We start from the raw sequence: 20,700 nt of genomic DNA, 5'->3' as shown, positions 1-20,700 counted from the left end.
AAAAAGATTGTTGCATTTACAGAGTCAGTGTTTTTCATGTATTTGGAGAGTGTCTCTCCTTTCCTTTTATGGATGTTTGTTCCCACTCATTTGCGGAGATATTCAGTGTTTAAGAATTTAATGAATACTCCTGATGATATAGGACTAGTGTTACAGGTAAGTAGCTCTTTAATTTTAATATCTCACTTTTGCCCTTTCTAAGCACTTTTAAATACCGATGTTACTGTTACCAAATGTATGGTACTTTGGGTACCTGCATCAGAATGATGAATGTCTTGCTGGAGTTCTAATAAATAACCTCCAGAACACTTCATTTCTCAGAGGCATATGGACAGCTCACTGGTCCCTTATCCCAGCTGAAGTTTCCCAACTAATTTCACCAAACGTAGTTCGCTGATAAATAGATATGTGAAAATAGAATTTCGACCAGTAGGAGAAAAAAACATTAAAGTAGTTCATTTAAATTTGGGGGTGAGCCTTCATTGACTAAGAGCTGGCCCAGCTTTGCTACATTGCATCATTTTGGTACTGTCTCCAAAACAGTTGATCAACTGGATGAACTGCTGGGGGGACAAGGTCAGAAACTGGATTGAAGTCTGTTACTGACATCCAAGCCAATTACTTCCACTTCAGAAAACTTCTGAAAGCTGATCTGTTAAGTTTGGTTTTCTAAACAAAACTTACTGACTTGGGTGGCGAAATCCTAGGCTGTAAGCTATTGTTATCATTCATACCTGATTAGTCGTGCTGTTCTAATCGCTTTTTTATTCCGTTTGTATGTTGGAACTGTCCCCATTGTATTTTGTAGTAACCAAAAGGTTCCTCTCCTAGAATTACATTCCTCCTAAAATAAATGTTCTACTATTACTATTAAAGATAAATGTTACTGTGCATTGATCACAAAATTTAAAACTAGAGACTGACAGGTTGAATAGAATTGCCCCCCAAAAGATGTGAATATGTTGGTGGGAAATAGGACATAATAGTCTTTCATGGCACTATGAGTTAAATAAACATTTCCTCATTTTTGTTGAAGCTAGGAAGGTGATGGGTAGGATGTCCGCTATCTTGTCTCCCTTTCTCTCATATTCTCCCATTTTGTGTCTTTCTCTTTCACTCAAACACATTCACTTGCTCTAATTAGCTGAAATACGGAATTGTTTTAGTTGGGACTTCATATTCATACCTATAAAATGTGCACGCCTTCTAGTTTGCTTCAGAAATGGCCTGTGGAATGTATTATTTCAAAATTGTTTTAATTGTAGTTTGTTGAAGTCTGACTTTCCGTGCTCTGCTCTCTGTTTGCTACAATTGCCTAATTTCCACTCTACAAAAACATTGAACTTGTTGGGAGGTTTCGATCCCAGGTAATTATTTGTAAATCAAATGATTGAACTTAAAATAATATGGATTTCAGTGTCAACTATTAATAATTTGGCAAACAAAAATAATATTGGGTATGCAACAACGCTTTTTTTACCACGGTTTATAAGAGGTGATCCAATTTTGGTTCCAAGTTTTAGAAATGTATAGAATTTCACGGCATTGAGAAAAGATAAACATTCATACTTAATCTTGATTAGAAGTATTATTTTTATGTTGCTTCTCTAGTGTGTTAATTTCTGTTTTCATTTAATAACCTTTTGCAGGTAAAGCTTTGATGGCACCAAATCTAGATTCTTTTGGACGAGATCGTACACTTTTTCAAGAACACGCCAAACAACGTAGGGTGGCTGAGAGAGAAGCTAGAAGGTACACACTTTACTTTTCAGCAATAAGTTACATTTATAACAAGTATTACCAGTTTGCTCCAAAGGTCCTCAATATCTGTCAGTAAAATAAATCTACATTTGTCACTTATTTAGGACACGTCGCAGACAAGCAAGGGAGATCGCCGGGAAGATCGCAGACCATCTTGAAGGCTTTTCCACTGATGATGAAGAGACATCAACAGATTCTACTCACTTTAATTTGGAACATGGTTGGAAAACATTTTTTAAAATTTGTTTAGTCATTTTGTCAGATTCTACTGCTTATGGATGGTGCTATAAATTTCTACCTTGCTAGATTGTATCAGAAACCTGTCAAAGTAATATTAACTAAGATCAATACATCATCTTCTTTGCTCCCCTGCCCATTGATATTTACCTCTCCGCTTTTTCAATTTTTCACCTGCCAATTGCAACTGCATCTTTCCAGTTAAGTTTCTTAAATGAGCAGCTCAGATTTTTTTTTTTACTTGTTTTAATTACGGTGCATTCTTATTTCCTGAAATGACCCCCTTTGTAGCATAAAACTTCGGCATGTGCATGCTATGTAGGTGCTAGTTAAAGTAACAACTCCTTTATTACAGGAATTGCACCTGTAATACACTTTCCAATTGGCCTGTGACTCTTTCCTCTGGAGCCAGCATCCTTTTTAGGTCTCGGCTGGCGAAAGCAGCGCGCATGCGCTGCTCTCGTCATAAGAGAACTTCTTGGAATCAATACAGATTCCAAAGCTCTTGGAGGCGGAGTTGAAGCCCTGCCCATCATCCTCATTAGCTGGCGTCATCCTGCATGCAAAACGCAAGCTTGCGATTGAAAAGGAGGCTTCTTAGTCCCTCCTTATTGCCGCCTTGTCTCCCTTTAGCCCCACCCACCGGGATTGGATCTCTCACTTGCGGTTTTACACACTCATTATCTGCTATGTACTATATTTTTCCCAACACCGACAGCTTGTTTTTTCTTGCCAACAACGTGTCTGTAAGCTGAGGTGGGTTTGGTGCCTAAATAGTTTTTTGCAACGTTACACGAGAAATAAACCCCGAATATGGCCTTTCCCGTTGACGAGGCTATTTCAACGGAACGCTTGTACAGCGAGATTTTATCTCCCTTTGGATCCGGTTTAATTATTAAATTTCTTTCATTAGCACTGTATGCGGCGTCTGAGTGCGGAGGAAAATGTTTTGTGGGGCGGGGGCGAGATGCTGAATGACATGGGTGGCCTGCAGAATAGATTTTGGTGAGCACGAAAAATGTGCCTCCTCTGTCCCTTAAATTAAATATGTATCTACTTCAAAGCTTCGTTGGGGCCATGCCCTCACCATCTCGTTAGGCTACTCTCCTTGTTCTTTCTCTGGTCCTAGTACCACAATCTGCCCTCGCCCCCCGCTGCTCCCCTTCCCTCCCCCCTGTCTACTCCCCTTTCCCTCCCCCCTGTCTACTCCCCTTTCCCTCCCCCTGTCTACTCCTACATCTGCCATTTGCCCATTCACTATCCCCGGCCGCTGTGAAGTGCAACAAAAAGGCGCGCTCAAATACAATGCGTCACCTTTTCAAGTCGTATTTTTCAGCATGTCGTGGGTTAACAGATTGACGTGCAGTGCCCCAAGAGACCAAAAGAAAGTACAAGTGCCGCCCCCCCAAAGGACTGCTAGTTCCCCAGGCGTTATGATCTGACGGCTAAATTACTTAAAAGCGGATGCCCTTTGCGGTGAAGCTTCCCATCTGTTACCGCCCCTTAAGTGTTCACTGGTGACAGCTGGTGTTACAGCCCTCGGGGTCAAACCCTGCAAGGGCCAATTAACCCTTTGAGCCTTCAAAGGTCGACATACTGCGTACTAAGACACTGGGTAGTAATAACACCTGTTAACCACAGTGCTTAAAAGCGGTGAAGCAATTGGGCGCTGCACAGGATCGGCATCCCGAAACCCAGACAGGTAAAGTCGCACATAAATATAAATGCAAATAATAACATATTAGATGGGACTGAAAGAGCACCGTCCTAATCCTCCCACCACCCCACCCAACAGAATATATTATATGATCCTGGGCAAATCACTTAATTTTCTGCACCTAGTTCCTTTATCTGGCAAAACTGTTAGCGCTTATATATTGTAAAATACCGACAATGGGCGCTACACATTAATTGCACATTTACTAAAAGAAGACAAGGTGGGGGGGGGGGGGACGTTCAGGAAAACAGGCACAACTTTGCTGCATAGCGTAACCGACTCCATTTGCTACTAGCAGCAATTATCAGGGTTGTAGTAATTATGCAGTAATTGAAATGCGGCGTTTTCTGCATAGTTGGATTTGCCACATTCTGCCGTACAATTATTATTTTTGACAGACATAGTTTCTAGCTCAATCGATTCAAAAGTTACTGAAACTCGAGATGCCACTTTAACGGTTAACTGGTCACCCTTTAGTAGCCGATTGGCAAAATTATGAGCCGAATGTATAGCAATGAGCTGAAACTTCTGCCCAGTCAATACTGCTGGTTGTTACAAAGACAACAACGCAAGATTATAGTGACACAATGTGCCGCCTAATGCTATATAATGTGCCTTTTCTTGCAACAATGGCGACTGGATTTATGCGGCAAATCCACATAATATCAATTCCCCGGCTATAAATCATAAACACATATACCACAAACGGTACTAATAAAAAAAATACTCCTAGAATGCGTCTATCACGAATCACTCCTACAGAATACGTTGCATTGACACGAAAGCGCAGACACAGACACTTGATCTATCTATCCGGCCCCAGCCTGTTGCCACATTACCGCCACATAAACAATAGGACACCTGCTCCAGTCCTGCAATCCTCGCCGGGTCTTCCAGCGTTAAATCTGGTAGTCGCTCCTTGAACACGCACAATTGTTTGCTTGCTCAAAGTTTGATAGAAACTTTAATCTGCTGACCACGCCTCTGCTGTTTAAATATATCATTGGAAAACAAGCATTGAAAATGCAATAGGTCTCGCCTTTGATTAAGTTGAAGCCATTGCTTTGCAAATGGTATTGTATAGCAAAGCAAATGGCTTTAACTTAATCTAAGGCAAGACCTATTGCATTTTCAATGCTTGCTTGATTTGTAATGAACTTCTTTCAGAAATTTGACTAATATGTACAGAGTCCATGTCCCAGAAATCTTAACGTCTTTGTGTCTTAAAGAGGAGTGAAAACGATGTGGACTTCAATCTCCAAATAAGCAAAGGCTATAGTAGTAGAATGGGGTCAGGCACTTTTCCCAAGTGAGTAGGATAATATCCTTTTTCTACGCACTCAAAGAGTGTGTAGTCATCTCTTCTCCCTGAGCCCAGTGATTTGGCTATAGTAAAGTAAAGTGCAGCTCAACAAGATTCATACTTCAGTGGTAGGTATTGCTAAACGGTAATCTCGGATATTGGTTCATCTCCAAAGCTCGGCAGGCTACTATCATAAGATCTCTTCTGTTACCAAAATGGAGAGCCTTTACAGTTGTTTAAAAAAAAAAAACTGTGGTTGTGCTAAGTCACTAAAGAACATCCACATAAAAAGGTACCCTGACACGCTCAAACGTTGTCTCTTGCAATCACCCAGCGTATTTGGGATCGTCCGTTGCAATTTCTACTGCATGTGATACATCCACTGCATATGAAAAAAAAGAATTGTACACAGATTAGCAATCTGTGGAACTATGTGTAAGAATACATCTTATCCCATTTTACCAGGTTGTTTGACTTCTTTGCACCCAGCTCCCTAGAATATAAAGATCGCCAGGCACCTGCCAGCTAGGGGGTTTTAGATGCTAAGCTGCTGACATTTGTCCCATATGTTAAACTTAAAAGCGGAGGAGGAAGGGCCTTCTTCTGTAGAATGCCCTCTGCTTTGTCAAGTTCTGTTGTATGAGTTTTGATATCCTTGATTTAAAACATAAAAGATCCTTAATTTACACTTACTGTAGGTGTCCCTTTTCAGGTGATAGATTGCTATGGCTGCAAAAGAAATACCTTTGTTCATTTCCGAACCTAGAGCAGATCCTCTTTTCTCTGAATTGTCCCCATTTGTTTCAGTGATGTTGCATTGATGAATTATACCACATTTTCTGCTTTTAATAATATGGTAACACCCTGACAAAGACAGTAGACCAGCCTTATTCATACCTCTCACCCCCTTATATTGTGATATCTCATCTAGTGCAGGTGGGGGGGATGTTGTGGTTATAAGGTTCAGGGCCCACTCCGGGTGTAACGTATGAGGGTTTTCCCAGAAGAATTTCTATCTGTTTGTACAAATTTGTAATTTAATGTGTAGCAATTAGCGTGGTCTGTAATAAAAGTACTTTTGCTGTTTAAAAGAAAAAGAACTAACTGGACAATTTAGTGAGTGTTTTTGTTGCTGCATACCTGCGAGCTGGAGTTATTGGAGTTACTGCTTGACACCACATCCCCTGAGCTTCCATTGGACTGCGCTTCACAATCATGAGAAAGTAAATTGGTACAATGGGGTAATTGGTTCCTAGTAAGAAGCCATTTGTGGACTTCTTACTTCTGAAGAACAAAAAACCCAGTTCTTCCATTACTATGAATATTATACTAATAAATACGAACTTTCCAATTCTTACAAAAGTTACTTGAAATGCCTGATCCTATTAACAAACGTGCTATGCCTACCACATTAACCAGAAGATCAATATCCATATTTTCTTCTGTAGTCCTTTCAGGCACAAGCTCCATAGGTGATTTTTGCAAGCGGACAAGAATTGTCAATTCCTTTGGGAACTCTTAGAGGAGAATTTGCCTCATAGGCATGCTTCAAAAACCGTTGAGTAGTCTTTTGAATTTTGCAAAGTTTTTTCATTTAAGTAAAGAACACTTCGCAATAGATGCATACCCTCTCTGTTTCTTCAAGGGTAGCCTCAGTTGCCTCGCGTAGCTTTGTTCCCATAAATATTATTTGCAGGGAAGCTGCCATCTATTTCAAGAGGCTGACTGTAAGTAAGGCTCTTAGGGAAGGCGTGGTAGGTTGGACCTAAGACAAACTGAAGTGCCACTTGTGCTTCTTTAACTTTACTGGGACAGTCTTGGTGTTCTTCAATACCACATACATTTCTTAATTTACTATTTTATTGATTAGACCACCATGTAAATGTATTTAAATGCAAGCAAAAAAAAAAGTACCTAAAAGCCATGAAGAGCAAAGTTACACCCCCTTGCAGTTTGTCGTGCATTTCATTGGACTAATAAATTTCATACAAAATGTAGAGATCACTGTGGTCCCATATTAATATATAGGTGAAATGTAATTAGGTACACAATACATGGCACCTCTGTGGGCACATCATTTGCTTATATTCATTTGTTGCCATTTGTTCTGTTTTCAAATTTTATTAATGCACGTATATTTTTGCTTGTTTGTTTTAGAACGTATCTTAAAGGAGTCGAGTAAAGTATTTGAAGATGTCCTGGACAATTTCTACTCAATCGACTACATCAAATCTCAGTTTGAAACATGGCGCTCCCTTTACTATGTGTCCTACAAGGAAGCCTATATAGGTCTCTGTTTACCTAAGCTTTTAAACCCTTTAATAAGACTGCAGCTTCTAACGTGGATGCCATTAGAGGTGAGAAACTCATGTTGTCCTATATTTACTACTTTGGATCGGCATAAATGATAGCCAATTAACCTTTATCCGATCTAGATTATTCATTGAGCCTAGCTGGATCCTTTATTGTGTACAAATAAAAAAGAACAAGTAAAGAAATCTTAAATTTGAGCAGAAACAGAAATCGGAGACTGCACAGTAAATTGTGTACAACCATGTAAAGCCACCAGCCTTCTCAGTACACTTTATCAGCCTAGCACCCCACTTATATTTGTTGACAGACCAGAGTTAACCCACCACACTAAGGCTCTCATTGAGGACTTGCTTCTTCAGAGATTGCTGTTTGCTTTTTGAATAGGTAATATCGCCTCTCATCCTAGTCCATGAATTGTTTGAGCTTGAGGTGGAGGGTACACCAGTAAGAATGGGCTGCCCATGTGAAAATAAAAAAACGAAAACCAATTCCCACTGCTAAGATATAGATTAAAACAGTGAGACCCAAGAATGTTGACTTCATATCCAAGGACTGTACATATTTGTTAAAAACAATTAAACCAACCGTTCTGGTTTTCTTTATATTGTGGACCCTGACAAAATTGCCATTATAACGAAAGTCCTAGAATATTTGTAGCTAGTGCTTAATAGTCGAATTAGGTGCTAATTGATACATTGGTAGGATAGTGTTTTGTATTGCCTTTATTTTTGCAGTCCACATCTGTGAGTCTGCAACCGTGTAGCTTATACTGCTCCTGAGATATTCTTTATTGGGCATCATTTACTTCCAATTTTGAAAATCCCACGGGAAAAATGAAAATTAGTTCAAAAATTCATAGGGAAAAACATTAATCTCAAACCCTTTTTATTTAGAGGGAAAGAATAAAACAAGTTTTCGTTGCCATGGAATCTCAAAATAAAAATTGAGCCGTCACTTTAAGACCCACTAAGGAGCTCCATCGCTTCTCAAAATCCAAAAGAGGATTGGTTGACTTTATTTAGAGATTACACCATATAGGGGAATTTCAAACCCTGTAGTCTGGGTGAACAGTCAAGCACATCCTACATATGTGTGAATTTTGCTGAACCACTGCGAAACAAGGGTTGTGGCCACTCAGTTTTTTTTTTTTTTCTTTAACTTCAGTTTTTGTTGACTGAAAGTTTGCTAAGTCTTCACAAAACAACAAACAAATTATATGTTTTGTGCAAAGAAACTTGATTAACGTGTGAATGCAGTTGTAAAAAATGTTTTCTATGTAGCAATCTGCAATAAAAGATGGGTAACTTGACATGATGTGGCTTTTTCACACTTGTAGAGTGAAGTTTGAAACTGTGCCCACTCTTATTCAAAATGTGGTGCAGAAATAGTTTGCTTAAATTTCAGTTATTCTAGCCTACGTTCTGAGAGTTTTTGGGATACAGTTATGCTAATTTATCTTATGTTGTGTATATATAAACTAGGTCTTTCTACTAGTTTTGGGTATACAAAATTGTGTTGGTATTTTTGCAGGCTAGGTGCTGTGACTTTGAGAAGATGCTGTGGTTTGAATCGTTGCTGTTCTATGGATGTGAAGAATCTGAGCAAGACAAAGAGGATGTAGATATTGCTCTCTTGCCGACCTTGGTTGAAAAATTGATTCTTCCAAAACTGGCAGGTACAGTATGTTTTAATAGTGCCCCTCTGTCTTCTAACAAACTGCCCCTAAAATATGGAAATGTTGGTTGTTGCACTCTTCCAGTACTGGTCAAATTATTAATGCTGGCTGTCGCAACAGCCGTTAGGGCTGGGGCAAAGTCAGTTGGCGTCTTTAATCTTCTCTGCACAGCGTCTTCTTCGTCCTCTCTTCTGAGGTTGGCAGGAATTCGTTTCAGGTCTGTGAGAGCCACCTAAATTCTAGATTATGGGGTGTTACAGGGAAGTAGCAGGTAGGGACCAATGGGTTCCTTACCTGGGGTGGCTACACCAACTATTATGCCTCCCTCCTGTGAGAGCGGAGCTTAGCTCTAGCCCTAATTGGATGAGTCCCACCATCTTCAAGAATGTGCTTTACTTCGCCGTCTGCACCAGAGGGGTGGAGTTGGTGAAGGGTACACCTCCTATTCTTCCTAAGTTTTCCCGCTGGTTCTCCCGCTCAAAAGTAGGGGGTGGAACTGGGGGTTGCCAACTGCTGCTAGCTGTAGAGGCTGGGGTCTCATTGTAAAGGCTGCAGGCCTTTGAAGCTTCCCTCTCAAGCACTGTGCATGGGCATCCTGGGCGGAGGTATCGCACCTGCTCCCCCAGGATGGGGGAGGAGGTGTGATACCGCCGCCCAGGATGTGCTTTGTTTCTGGCTACAGAGAGCAGAGGCTCTCATCCCAGGGGTCCAGAAACATGTCTGGTGGTGGCAGGCTGCCTAAAGCTAGTCAGAGACCACACCAGGGTTGATAGGTTTTCAGGGGGCACCTCTGAGCTGCCCCCTGAGTGCATGGTTTAATAAATCCATCACTGGCATCCGTGTGGGTGTATTAAGAGGAGTCTTTTGATACCAAGCACTCCTGGGTATAGGGAATCCATCCTGAAGCTGGGAGACTCGAGTTGGCAAGATCCCAGCCCATGTGCTCCTCATGACTGCCCTGGCACTTTCAATAGCTGAGAATAGACTTAAATATTGTAGGGGCATATCTGCTCATGCAGATATGCCCAAACCTGTGAAATATTGCACCTTGCCGTAGGGGCTGCTAGAGGGGTGTCTTAGCTATACTTTAGGCAGTGCTTGTTGGCATGGCACACAGGCAGTGTGCCATGTCGACTTACTCGTTTTTCACTGCACCAAGGCTTGCACGCTGCATGGGAGGGGATCCTAGGGCACCCTCTTCAGTTCCCATGCCCTAGATACAAAGAATACCATTTACTAGGGACTTGCAGGGGGCTAAAGTTACTAATTGTGGTACTGTTTTAGGGAAAAAAAACACTGGTGCCTGGGGACCGGATTAGCAGGGACCGTTCGAAGTTGCACCAGATACCAGGCACAAAGTGGGGGGTACCGCAACAGAACCCCATTTTCTCACAAGTGGTCATTAATACGTTACAACTCCCAGTGTCACTTTGGTGCCCTGAATCCACAATATCACGTTCTGCACTGAGCAAGGGCTCAACATTTTTGCAGTGTTTGTCTAAGGTCTGCAGCCCAGCTGTAAGTCAACAGCAGATCTCAAAATTCCAAAGCTTCAAAATGGTGAAGCTGTCGACATTGCTGCATTAGAGGGGGTGCATGTGTGCCTCTGCCCTTTTTCTGCTGAGCGGTGCAATTTTTGGTTGACAGATTAAAGAAGTATCTATTACAGGGGTCACTATGAAGAGAACTATATCTTCTCCCATAGATCATATCCAATAACTGGGGCCTTAATCATATGTTGATGTTTTTGTCAGTTTTCTGAAGTGCAGAACTATCCAAAGTTGAGATACATATTTGTAACATGATAGTTATCCATTCTAGTTGGTCTTTCGACGCAAGGAAATGTTTGTTCTGTTGTTTGTAAAGTTTTCCAGAACACACTCTTATTTAGGTGAGCTTGATTCAACTCTGTAACCATGCGACAAATGGTCTTTAACCCCTTCGATGCGCGTGACGGAGTGGTTCCGTCATGCGCGTCGGTTGCGCTGTGCGGATGACGGAACCACTCCGTCACGGCCCCGCCCGCGCACGAACCCTTCAGCACAGCGCGGTAATCCGCGCCGCGCTGAAGGGGTTAAATGCGCGTTCGCAACACTATTAAGTCCTTTCTGTTTATACTTGCAAACTCAAATGAAAATGTGTTGATTCATTGTATTTCAATAGGTTTAGCTGAAAATGTGTGGGACCCTTTTTCATCAAAGCAGACGTCCAGATTAGTAGCTATTATTCAGCGGCTAGTAAACGGATATCCTTCTGTTGTGAATGCAGAAAACAAGAATACACAGGTAACATTTGTTTCTAATAAGTCATTCAGTTGAAAATTATTTTGGTTTACTTGTCTTTACCAAGTTGTTAGATAGTTGAATCCAATTTTGTCGGGGAAACATGAGCAAATGAGATAGCATAAATTAAGCTGGGTTACCTATGGTGTTCCTGTGCATTTAAAGTGAGACAGTCTAGCTTTTAACTATGCGTTAAGCCTTTGCAATTTGTCCCTTAAAAGCATTGTATGACTTGTGCAGAATTATTTTTCTAAAATACTTATAATTTTCAACTTAAAAAAATTAAAGTTCACTTAGAAGGATACCTTACTAATACTTGCTAATACAAATGTAACTCTTCAGCATGGGTTTATTTTTGATTTAACCCATGCCTTCATGAGGAACTCCAAACAGATTTATTTTCTCTTTCCAACATTTTCAGACTTCAGCAGTACTCTGTTTTAAAGATTTCAGGGATTTGCTAAAATTGGAAGCTCCAAGTAAATCGACAGACAGTGAGAGCAGTAATAATTGTTAGAGAAGAATTCCAGCCAGAAAAATATGCTAGGTAGGATAAGTTCTCACTATTCGCCCAATGTCTTTTACAAAGTAAGGAAGGTCCATTATTGCACCTGAAGAGAATTGAGCTTCAAATATTGCAAAAAGGCATGATATTCATCCCTACAGAGATGCATGCTTTGTTATGGAAGCCTGAAAAATCATGGCACTAGTACCAAAGACACCAGCTGTATGCCCCAAAAAAGTATCCTAGTGCCTCCTCCACCTAAGTCCTTTAGTCCTGCCTTGCACATTGTGACCTTCAGCATCAGCTTAATGTCCCCCAACTACACAAGTACTGCTTTGTCATAGCCATCAAACATTTACTCTAAACACAAATTAGCAAATCGTCTTGTCTGAAACGAAAGAAAGAATTGTAAAACTTTCATGAGGCAGTCTATCTTGTTGAATACCCTTCACAGATAGTTGTATTACCAGGCAAAGCAATTATATTAACACCATGAACAGATGCTTCACATCTTCCTCACAACCTCACCCCATTATCTTCAAACAGTATCACCATGACATTTATTTATATGGCTGTTGTACCCTCTCTTTACCAATGTTCCTGCTTCACCCAGGCAAAAAAAGTGTATTGTAATCCAGTATTGGAACTTTCATAGATTCACATGCTTGAATCATTCCCCATCGTTGAGATGGGAGTCCCACGGTAAACTAGAATTAGCTACTCAATGTTAAATATAGACCTGAAATGCCCTAGGCCCTTTAGTTTTGTAACGTATCATAATCATTTTTAAAAAAGAGACCAAAGTTAGGTTTCAACTAATTAATTTGCCCTGCCATCTAGAAACTCCCCTGTAAGTAGTTCTATTCCCTCAGATTTGCTACTGCACGTCATGTTAGGGAGTGTCCCCTGAGCTCTTTTCAGTTTCCTGTGTTCTACACTTTTTTCAGGGATTTAAAACCTGTTAGTGCTTCAAGATATCTACATCGCCTTCGGTCTGTGTTTTTACTCTGTCTTTTTCATGTCAGACAAGGAAAAGAGCCTTTTCAAGGCCTGTGGTACTTTTGCTAAGAAGAGGCTTCATTCAGATGACCCTCATCAGGAATGAAGGATCATGTGGGCGGCTGCTGATATGGCTACAAAAGTTGAAAACAAGGAGTGAGATCCCCACTGTCCTCTCTAGTGATGACAGTGGGGATTCATCATCATCCGCCAAACTGTCACATGAGAGGTCATCCCATTCTTACTCCTCTCTAGAGCAGCCTAAGAAAGCTTAAAAAAAAGACCATTCATGGGTCTTACAGAGGACTCAGTCCTTCAAAATCTCCTCATGAAAGGCGACAGGAGAAACCAGCATTGGCATAGCCAATAGGTCTAGTCTTTGGGACCTTATAAGTGATTAGCCATGCAACAGTTGATGTTGTTGCACCAAGGATATTGTACTCCGTAACTAAATACTTACAAGGTCCCAAAGGCGAGACCTATTGCCTATGCCACTGCTTGTTCATTTTGCAAGTCTGGAGGCTGCCATGTCTGCAGCCACTTCTCCATCTGTTCATGCTCTCAATCACTCATCATCTGTCTACTTAGTCACTCATCTTTGCATTCCTGCATCTATTCACCAGCCATTGGCTTAATCTTGCTTTTACCCACAGGTCAATCCACAACATGACACAAGCTCACTAATCGATTAGAAAACACTTTCAGTTATGAGCCAGAATTATTTCCTTTGCTGCTAGTTTCTTGGGTGTGCGTGCGTGTGTCCTAGAGTGTTTGACTGGTAGTCTATGTATGGTGTGAGAGTGCTGTTATCAGTAGTGTCTGACTGCTAGTTCAAGAGTGGTGTGAGAGTGCTGTTGATGATGTGAGACTATTGGTGAGTGTGAGAGTGAAGTCTGAAGTGTGAGACTGCTAGACTTTGCAAGGTGTGAGAGTTCTCTCAGTAGTGAGAGATATACGAGGGGTTGGGAGTGAGATGCTGGCAGTAGTGTTTGACTGCTTGTCTGTGAGTGTTAGTGCTTTTGTAGAGTGTCCTTACCTTACAATTCCACCCAAACTGAGCTCCCAGCACACTCCTTCAGCTCTTAACACTCTGCCTATCAAGGCAGAGCAGTTCACGTCTTACTCGGGGAGTTGCTGTGCTTTAGAATCTCAGAACACTGCAGTACCACCAAAATCAGTTTCCAGCTAGTGCTTTTACTTTAAAAAAGACAAAGTACTTTAATTTCTTCACAGCTAAACATTTAACCTACAATTAAAAATGTACATAATAACAAAGTAGGGTAAAAGACACTTTCCACATACAGCAGCTAGACATGTAGGCTGAGAGACAAGCACCTCCTGCAGGGGAACTCATGTCAAAGATAGGCTAAAGATGCCGCTCTCACTCTGTGACTAAAACAAACTGAAGTTCCCCGGTCTCTGCAACTAAGCTGGAGGCAGCTCACCAGCTGTCACTGCGGATGTCAATCGTGTCCGGCACACATTCCGTGTCAGACACCTGCTACAAATTAAATATGGCAGCCAACATGATGAGCGGGAAAGCAGGCAGGCGCGAACACCAGGGTCTCGGTCTGGGCCGCACTGATGGATTACAAGACAAGGGCGGAAGTGATGGTGCGCGTGCTGTCGACACTTACATCTGTCACTGCCTGACACAAGTCTACTGCTACTAACCTGGACCTTGTCACTACATTTCGCCACTAGGACTTGAGGCCACCAAATGCTTAAATAGGCAGGTCCTGTCAGGTATTAAGTGCCCGCACTTCTTCAACTTGATTGTGAGAGTACTGTCACTTCTCAACAGGTGTGCAATACTGCTAGTGGGGGAGTTCAGGCATGTAGTTGTAGCAAACAGGTACTCTAAAATAGTTAGTGTCTACGCCTGCAGATTGTAGTTGAGGAACAGGGACTTACACTATCAACACAAGAGCTTTTAGCTACTGACACAAGTCTGTTGTTACAAACCCATTAACTAGTCACTATCATGGTACGAGAATGTTGCAAGGAACCCATGGATGACACTTTCAACACGTGAGCCTGTTATCACCAGCACGTGAGCGGGTCATCACACCAGTTTTGTTGCTGCTAACCTGTGAATCTGTCGCTATCAGCGTGTAAGCCTTTCACTACCAAGACCAGAGTCGGTGAGCATGTTAGCAACATTTGAGTATACCACCATCAACAGGTGAGCCTGGCACTAGTAATTTGTAGTTCACTACCAGAACTTCAGTGTGCCACTACCAACATTTGGGCTTTGTCACTACCAACGTGTAAGCCTGTCGCTACCAGCCAGGGTATGGTGATCAGTTGTGCAGCAAGTGAAGTAGCACCAGGCCCAGGGCTTTGAAGGGCCCACTGCACTCCAATTATTGATGCCTTGTCCCGTCGAAGTACGGTTCAGTGACCCATTTTCTTCGCTTGCGTTACATTCCATGGTGAGCATGTGAGCTCTTTGCCACCACCACGCGGACTTGTCCCTATCTTCATGTAAGCTAGTCACTACGAAATCAGACTTTGTGCAGACTGTTTTCCTTCAACCTGATTTCATGTAATATTTCTGCGGTTTGTTTAACGTTTTTCAATACCAGAGGGGTCCAATCAGCCCTTGGGAGCATGTTTTGAAAGCTCCAGGCTTAGTGGGTGCATCTCCACTCTGAGATGCACCCACTAAATCTAGAGGTAGTTCCAGCAATAACATGACGAAACATCGAAGGAAAGTTTTACTAAATTCTACAGTGCTGTGTTGGTGAAAAGAATAAAATTGAAAAGCACAATATTTACGCAGAAATGCGTGCCAATGATGTATTCAACATTGTTCGTGAAAATTATCATTTTAGTGTAACACTACGGATTGTGCCATGGTGTAAATACGAGAGATTGGCATCTTGTGTGAGATTTGTACCCCCCCCCCCCCCCCCCCCCCGGAAGTGCAGAAAACTAATGGGCGAGAAGCAATGAGCCCAAAATGGGATCAGTGCTTTTAACAAGGGCTAATAAATTAAACTGGACTTGATGCGCCTGAGAATTGGGGAAAGTAGCACGTAACATATGAACCGTGCCAAATAATTAACAAGTTACGTGTGCTCCGAGGCGGGGGGCTGAAGCGAGGAGAGGCTCCCCGAGCGGGCGTGTGCTCTGAGTTGGGGGGCTGAAGCGAGGCGCCCAGAGCGGCCATTACGAGCGTGCAAGCCACAAAAAAAAGAAGGGTGAATTCGTAGTGTTCGAGGAAGACCCCCCGGCGTCAGTAAAAAAATAAATAAACAGAGCGCGGTGTCCCTGAAGTGGACGCCGTGAAAATATAAATAAAGTGAGCACCGTATCCTTAGTGGGCACCGTGCTCATTAAAGTAATTTAGAAAAACATACATTTGTCTAATAATGATTTGTAACACAATGCTAAACGCACAACCCACATGCCAGTAATGGTAAACACAAAAGTGCAGAGCCAGTAATTATAAAACAGTATTACGCCACCAGTAAAAGATCCAGTCTGGGTGGGCGGGGCTAAAAGAGGACAGGGCGGTAACCAGGAGGGACTAAAAAGCCTCAGTTACAATCAAAAGACACCGTTTACCCTAACGAATGACGCAAACCAATCAAAATAACAGGCAGAGTCGAAACATCACGTCAGAAAGTGTATTGATTACAAGAAGCCCTCGCAGAACCTCTACTAAAAGATCTAAGAAGGCAAAATCTAAGCCACCTACACCACCACCTCGGGTCCAGCTCGCTTTAAAAAAAACCTTCAGCACCATTCACTGGAAAAACATTGACAAGCATCTCCTCATTGACGACAGTATCATCGTCTTCTTCGACAAAGATATGCATGACAACGTTGACAACTAGCACTGTTACTATGCTGTCTGAGTGTAGCTGCCTCGATGACTGCATCCGCGACTAGGACCCCACTCTCCAGGCCATTTACGCTGAAAATTACTATGACTTCGGCGGTATCTGACTACGCTCATCTCGCAGGTGGAATTCCCTTCTGCTTTGTCAATGCTTAAACGCTCGTCACTGACACCACCAACGAGAGAAAAGAGAAAAAAGTGAAACAATAAGGCACTTGACCCCTGAACACACCTCTCCTTACAAGGTGACACTATTGCTCCTAGCCCATCTACTGGTAGACGAGGACTTGGATGACGATTGCACGTAGTCCATCCAAACTCAGTCAAGTGACAGGAATATGATTACAAGGAAGATCAGTATGTTGAACAGACCTTTTACGCTTGTCAGGAACAATACCATCAACAATACCAGGAGGAGATGGTATTTGCTTTCCTCAATGGTTACTGACTTGCATTGTTTTCTCGCATATTACAGATGGCGTTTTTCTGCAACTTCTACAGTCGCAGCACCTGTCCCTCAACCTACAAAATCTCCACCTATACAGCCTTTTTCTCCGCAGCAAAGGCCATTATTGCTGTCTGCAGCAGTAAGACACAATCCACAAGCAGCCCTTCTCCAAGACCCTGCAACTTCCATTGATAGACAGGAAAGTGAGCTTCGCGACGCTCATGCAAAATAGGTTGATTGTATGATACCTATACCATCATCCCCATCACCAACTCCAGTAGGGCCTCCACCTGAGGACATGGAGTGTTTTCACAACTTGCTCGAGAGGGCAGCAAAGAGAATCAATCTACCCATGCCCACTAAGCAGACCTATTGCTTTCTTTATGATTTTAAGGAGCCATTTAGAAGGAATGTGCGAGCCATGCCCATTGTGAGCTACATTTGAGAAGAGAACTTAAAAGTCATGAGTACTCCAGCCACTATAACTGCGGTCCTTTTCCCACCTAGATACAAAATATGAAGCTACAGAGGATGCTTCTGTATGTTTGACTGGCCACCCAAAGTCTGATTCAGTCATTACACAAGCAGCTCAGCGCAGATCTAAAAACCCATTGGTGCCAATCACTGCACCTCGGAAGGTGGGTGCCTTGATAATATTGGGAAATGGTTTTCATCCATGTTGGCGCTCAGTTAGGGCAGCTTTAGGAAAGTGCCCCTTTTTGACATGGTCACCCCCACTTTTTGCCTGGTAAATGATGTGATCTCGACAAAGTGCACTGGGTTCCTGCAACCAGGTCCCTGGTGCCAAAGCTCTTATTCAAAACTGTACAATTGTTCCCCCAATTGGCAAAAACTTTAGCACCCTCCGTAAATCCCTAGTAAATTGTACCCTGGTGCCTGAGGTACTTAAAAGGGCCCCTGAGGGCTGCAGCACAAATTATGCCACCTTAAAGGACCCTTCACCAAGCACATGCAAGACTGCCATTGCAGGCTGCATGTCTTGGTGCAGACAAAAATGAAAATACGACATGTCACACATCCATGTGTGCCATGTCCCCTACCACTGCATGTAATAATTTGTAAGTCACCCCAACAGCAGGCCAATAGCCCTAAGACAGTGTGCTGAATAGGCGAATGGCACTGGATCAGGGGGTTCCACAGGGCTCGTCCCTAAGCCCAACGCTTTTTAATCTATATGTGGCCCCGGTCGCCTCCATAGTGGAGAGCTACGGTCTGCGCATGGTGTCATACGCCGACGACACGCAGCTGGTCATCTCCCTATCGCGTACTCCCGGCCTTGCGGCGGACATCTTCAGAGCATGCATGCAAGATCTTGCTGCCTGGATGTCTGCCAACTGCCTTAAACTTAACGGCAACAAGACTGAGGTGCTGGTGGTAGGGGGAGACCGGGCGGCGTGGACGTCGGCGTGGTGGCCTCCTTGCTTGGGACCAACACCTACCCCCTGCCTGGAGGCGAGGAATTTAGGTGTCTGGTTCGACTCCGATCTTACCTTTGGCCCCCAGGTCAACCGGGTGGTCGGCACCTGTTTCGGGATCCTTAAGACTCTCAGGAAGGTTTTGGAGCTCCTTCCCGTTAGAGCCCGCCGAACATTAGTGCATGCTTTAGTCACGTCCAAGATGGACTATGGCAACCTTCTCTATCTAGGTATCCCCGAGAAGAATCTGAGCCGCTTACAGGTCCTGCAAAATGCCGCTGCTCGGCTAGTTCTCAAACTTCCTAGAAGATCAGCCTCCAAAGCCGCGCTCCAAGCCTTGCACTGGCTTCCGGTCAGGAGCAGGGTAGAATTCAAGGCCCTCTGCACCTGTCACCGGATCATTAATGGCAGGGCACCCCCTCCTCTTCAGGGTCTCCTGACACAATACGAGCCATCCCGCGCGCTGAGATCCTCTGGTTCAGGGCGCCTAACTATCCCAAAGGTGTCCAGAGCAAGGATGGGTGGCAGGTCCTTCAGGTACCTCGCCGCATCATGCTGGAATAAACTTCCAGTAGCACTGCGTCTGGAACCATCAGAGCTTATCTTCAGAGCCAAGCTGAAAACATATCTGTACACCAGATAGTGGCCCTCCCCGCAGGACTCCCTCTGAACACGCTCACACTCTCAGCGCGGGGACACGCCGTTGTGCGTCACCATTGCGCTCTACAAGACCCATTATTATTATTATTATTATTACATGAGAGGGCACACCTGCATGAGCAGATGTGCCCCAGTGCTGGTCAGTCTTATTACTGCCAGTGTAAGTGGTCAGGGAAGCCATTTTAAAACGTGCTGGACACTGGTGAAAACGAATTCCCCAGCTACATGATTGCTTCACTGAAAATAGGGATATTTGGTATCAAACATCTCATATTGGTAAACCCACACTGATGCCAGTCTTGGATCTATCAAGACATGCACTCAGAGGGTACCTTAGAGGTGCCCCCTGAAAACCTACCTGCCTCTGCAGTGCTTGTTGACTGGTTTTGCCAGCCTGCCACCCGAGACGCTGATCTGAAAGAAACACGTTAGTTAGATTCCTCACCTTAGAATATCCCCAGGCGTCAGACTGGATCCGGAAGATTTTTCGTCAGCAATACCCCTTGCGCGTCGCTAGGCGTCGTCTGCGGCTCCGCGTCCGTCGTCGGCGTCGTGCGACGGAATGACGTCGTCGGAGTACTTAGACGCCGCCCTCGCGCGCTGACGTCAGTTCTTGTACATAGCTTTCCGCGCTTGGAACGCAGAGCCATGCAAAGACCGACACTGGTGCCAAAAATAATAAGTAACTTGTTCATCTGAAAGAAACACGTTAGTTAGATTCCTCACCTTAGAATAGATACCCAAGCAATACCATCCCCGGTGGTGGGTCTGCGAACCAAGATCACACCAGAAAGTCCTGGAGGACAGAACGGCCAAAGAAGCCATCCCTTCGGACTTGGCTGTCAAGGCAATAATGCCTGGCAAACGTGTGAAGCGAAGCCCACGTTGCCGCCTGACAGATGTCCTGCAAAGGGACACCCCGTCCCAAAGCAGTAGTAGCCGCCGTGGCCCGAGTAGAGTGGGCGCGCAGCCCAACAGGAGGGTCCTTTTTTGCCAAGGAATAACAAATTTTGATGCACAAAACGACCCACCGAGAGATGGTCCGTTTGTGCACAGCTTTCCCCTTCTTAGCACCCACGTATCCAACGAAAAGTTGGTCGTCCACCCGGAACTGCTTTGTGCGGTCCAGATAAAAGGAGAGCGCACGTTTTGGGTCCAGACGGTGGAGCCTCTCTTCCTCTTTGGAAGGATGCGGAGGCGGAAAGAAGGTGGGCAAGGTGACAGACTGCCCAAGATGAAATGGAGTCACCACTTTCGGAAGAAAGGAGGGACGAGGCTGAAGGACAACCTTGTCCGGATGAACAGAGAGAAAAGGAGGCTTTGAAGATAAAGCCTGGAGCTCACTCACCCGTCTAGCCGAGGTGATGGCTACCAGAAAAGCAGTCTTAAGCGTCAGCAGACGAAGAGGACAATTATGAAGAGGCTCAAAGGAAGCACACATTAGAAATGTGAGAACAAGATTCAAGTCCCACTGAGGCATTACAAAAGGGACAGGAGGGAACGTGTGAGTAATG

The 20,700-nt window shown here is 43.6% G+C and overlaps 1 protein-coding gene across 2 annotated transcripts in view; it reads left to right on the top strand.

Annotated features, from left to right (window-relative positions):
- PAXBP1 (PAX3 and PAX7 binding protein 1) overlaps window positions 1-20,700 on the top strand; it is a 267,714-nt gene that overhangs the window by 129,860 nt on the left and 117,154 nt on the right. For both annotated transcript variants that reach the window (XM_085623123.1, XM_085623122.1), the window contains exons 9-13: window positions 1,650-1,752; window positions 1,866-1,981; window positions 7,176-7,375; window positions 8,862-9,006; window positions 11,170-11,291. In XM_085623123.1, the coding sequence (XP_085479249.1) occupies window positions 1,650-1,752; window positions 1,866-1,981; window positions 7,176-7,375; window positions 8,862-9,006; window positions 11,170-11,291 (686 nt within the window). The remainder of the gene's footprint in view (window positions 1-1,649; window positions 1,753-1,865; window positions 1,982-7,175; window positions 7,376-8,861; window positions 9,007-11,169; window positions 11,292-20,700) is intronic.

Source organism: Triturus cristatus, chromosome 8 (genome assembly GCF_964204655.1).
Source record: "Triturus cristatus chromosome 8, aTriCri1.1, whole genome shotgun sequence".
In the NCBI taxonomy this organism is placed as follows: domain Eukaryota; kingdom Metazoa; phylum Chordata; class Amphibia; order Caudata; family Salamandridae; genus Triturus; species Triturus cristatus.
This window is presented reverse-complemented; position numbering and strand designations above follow the sequence as displayed.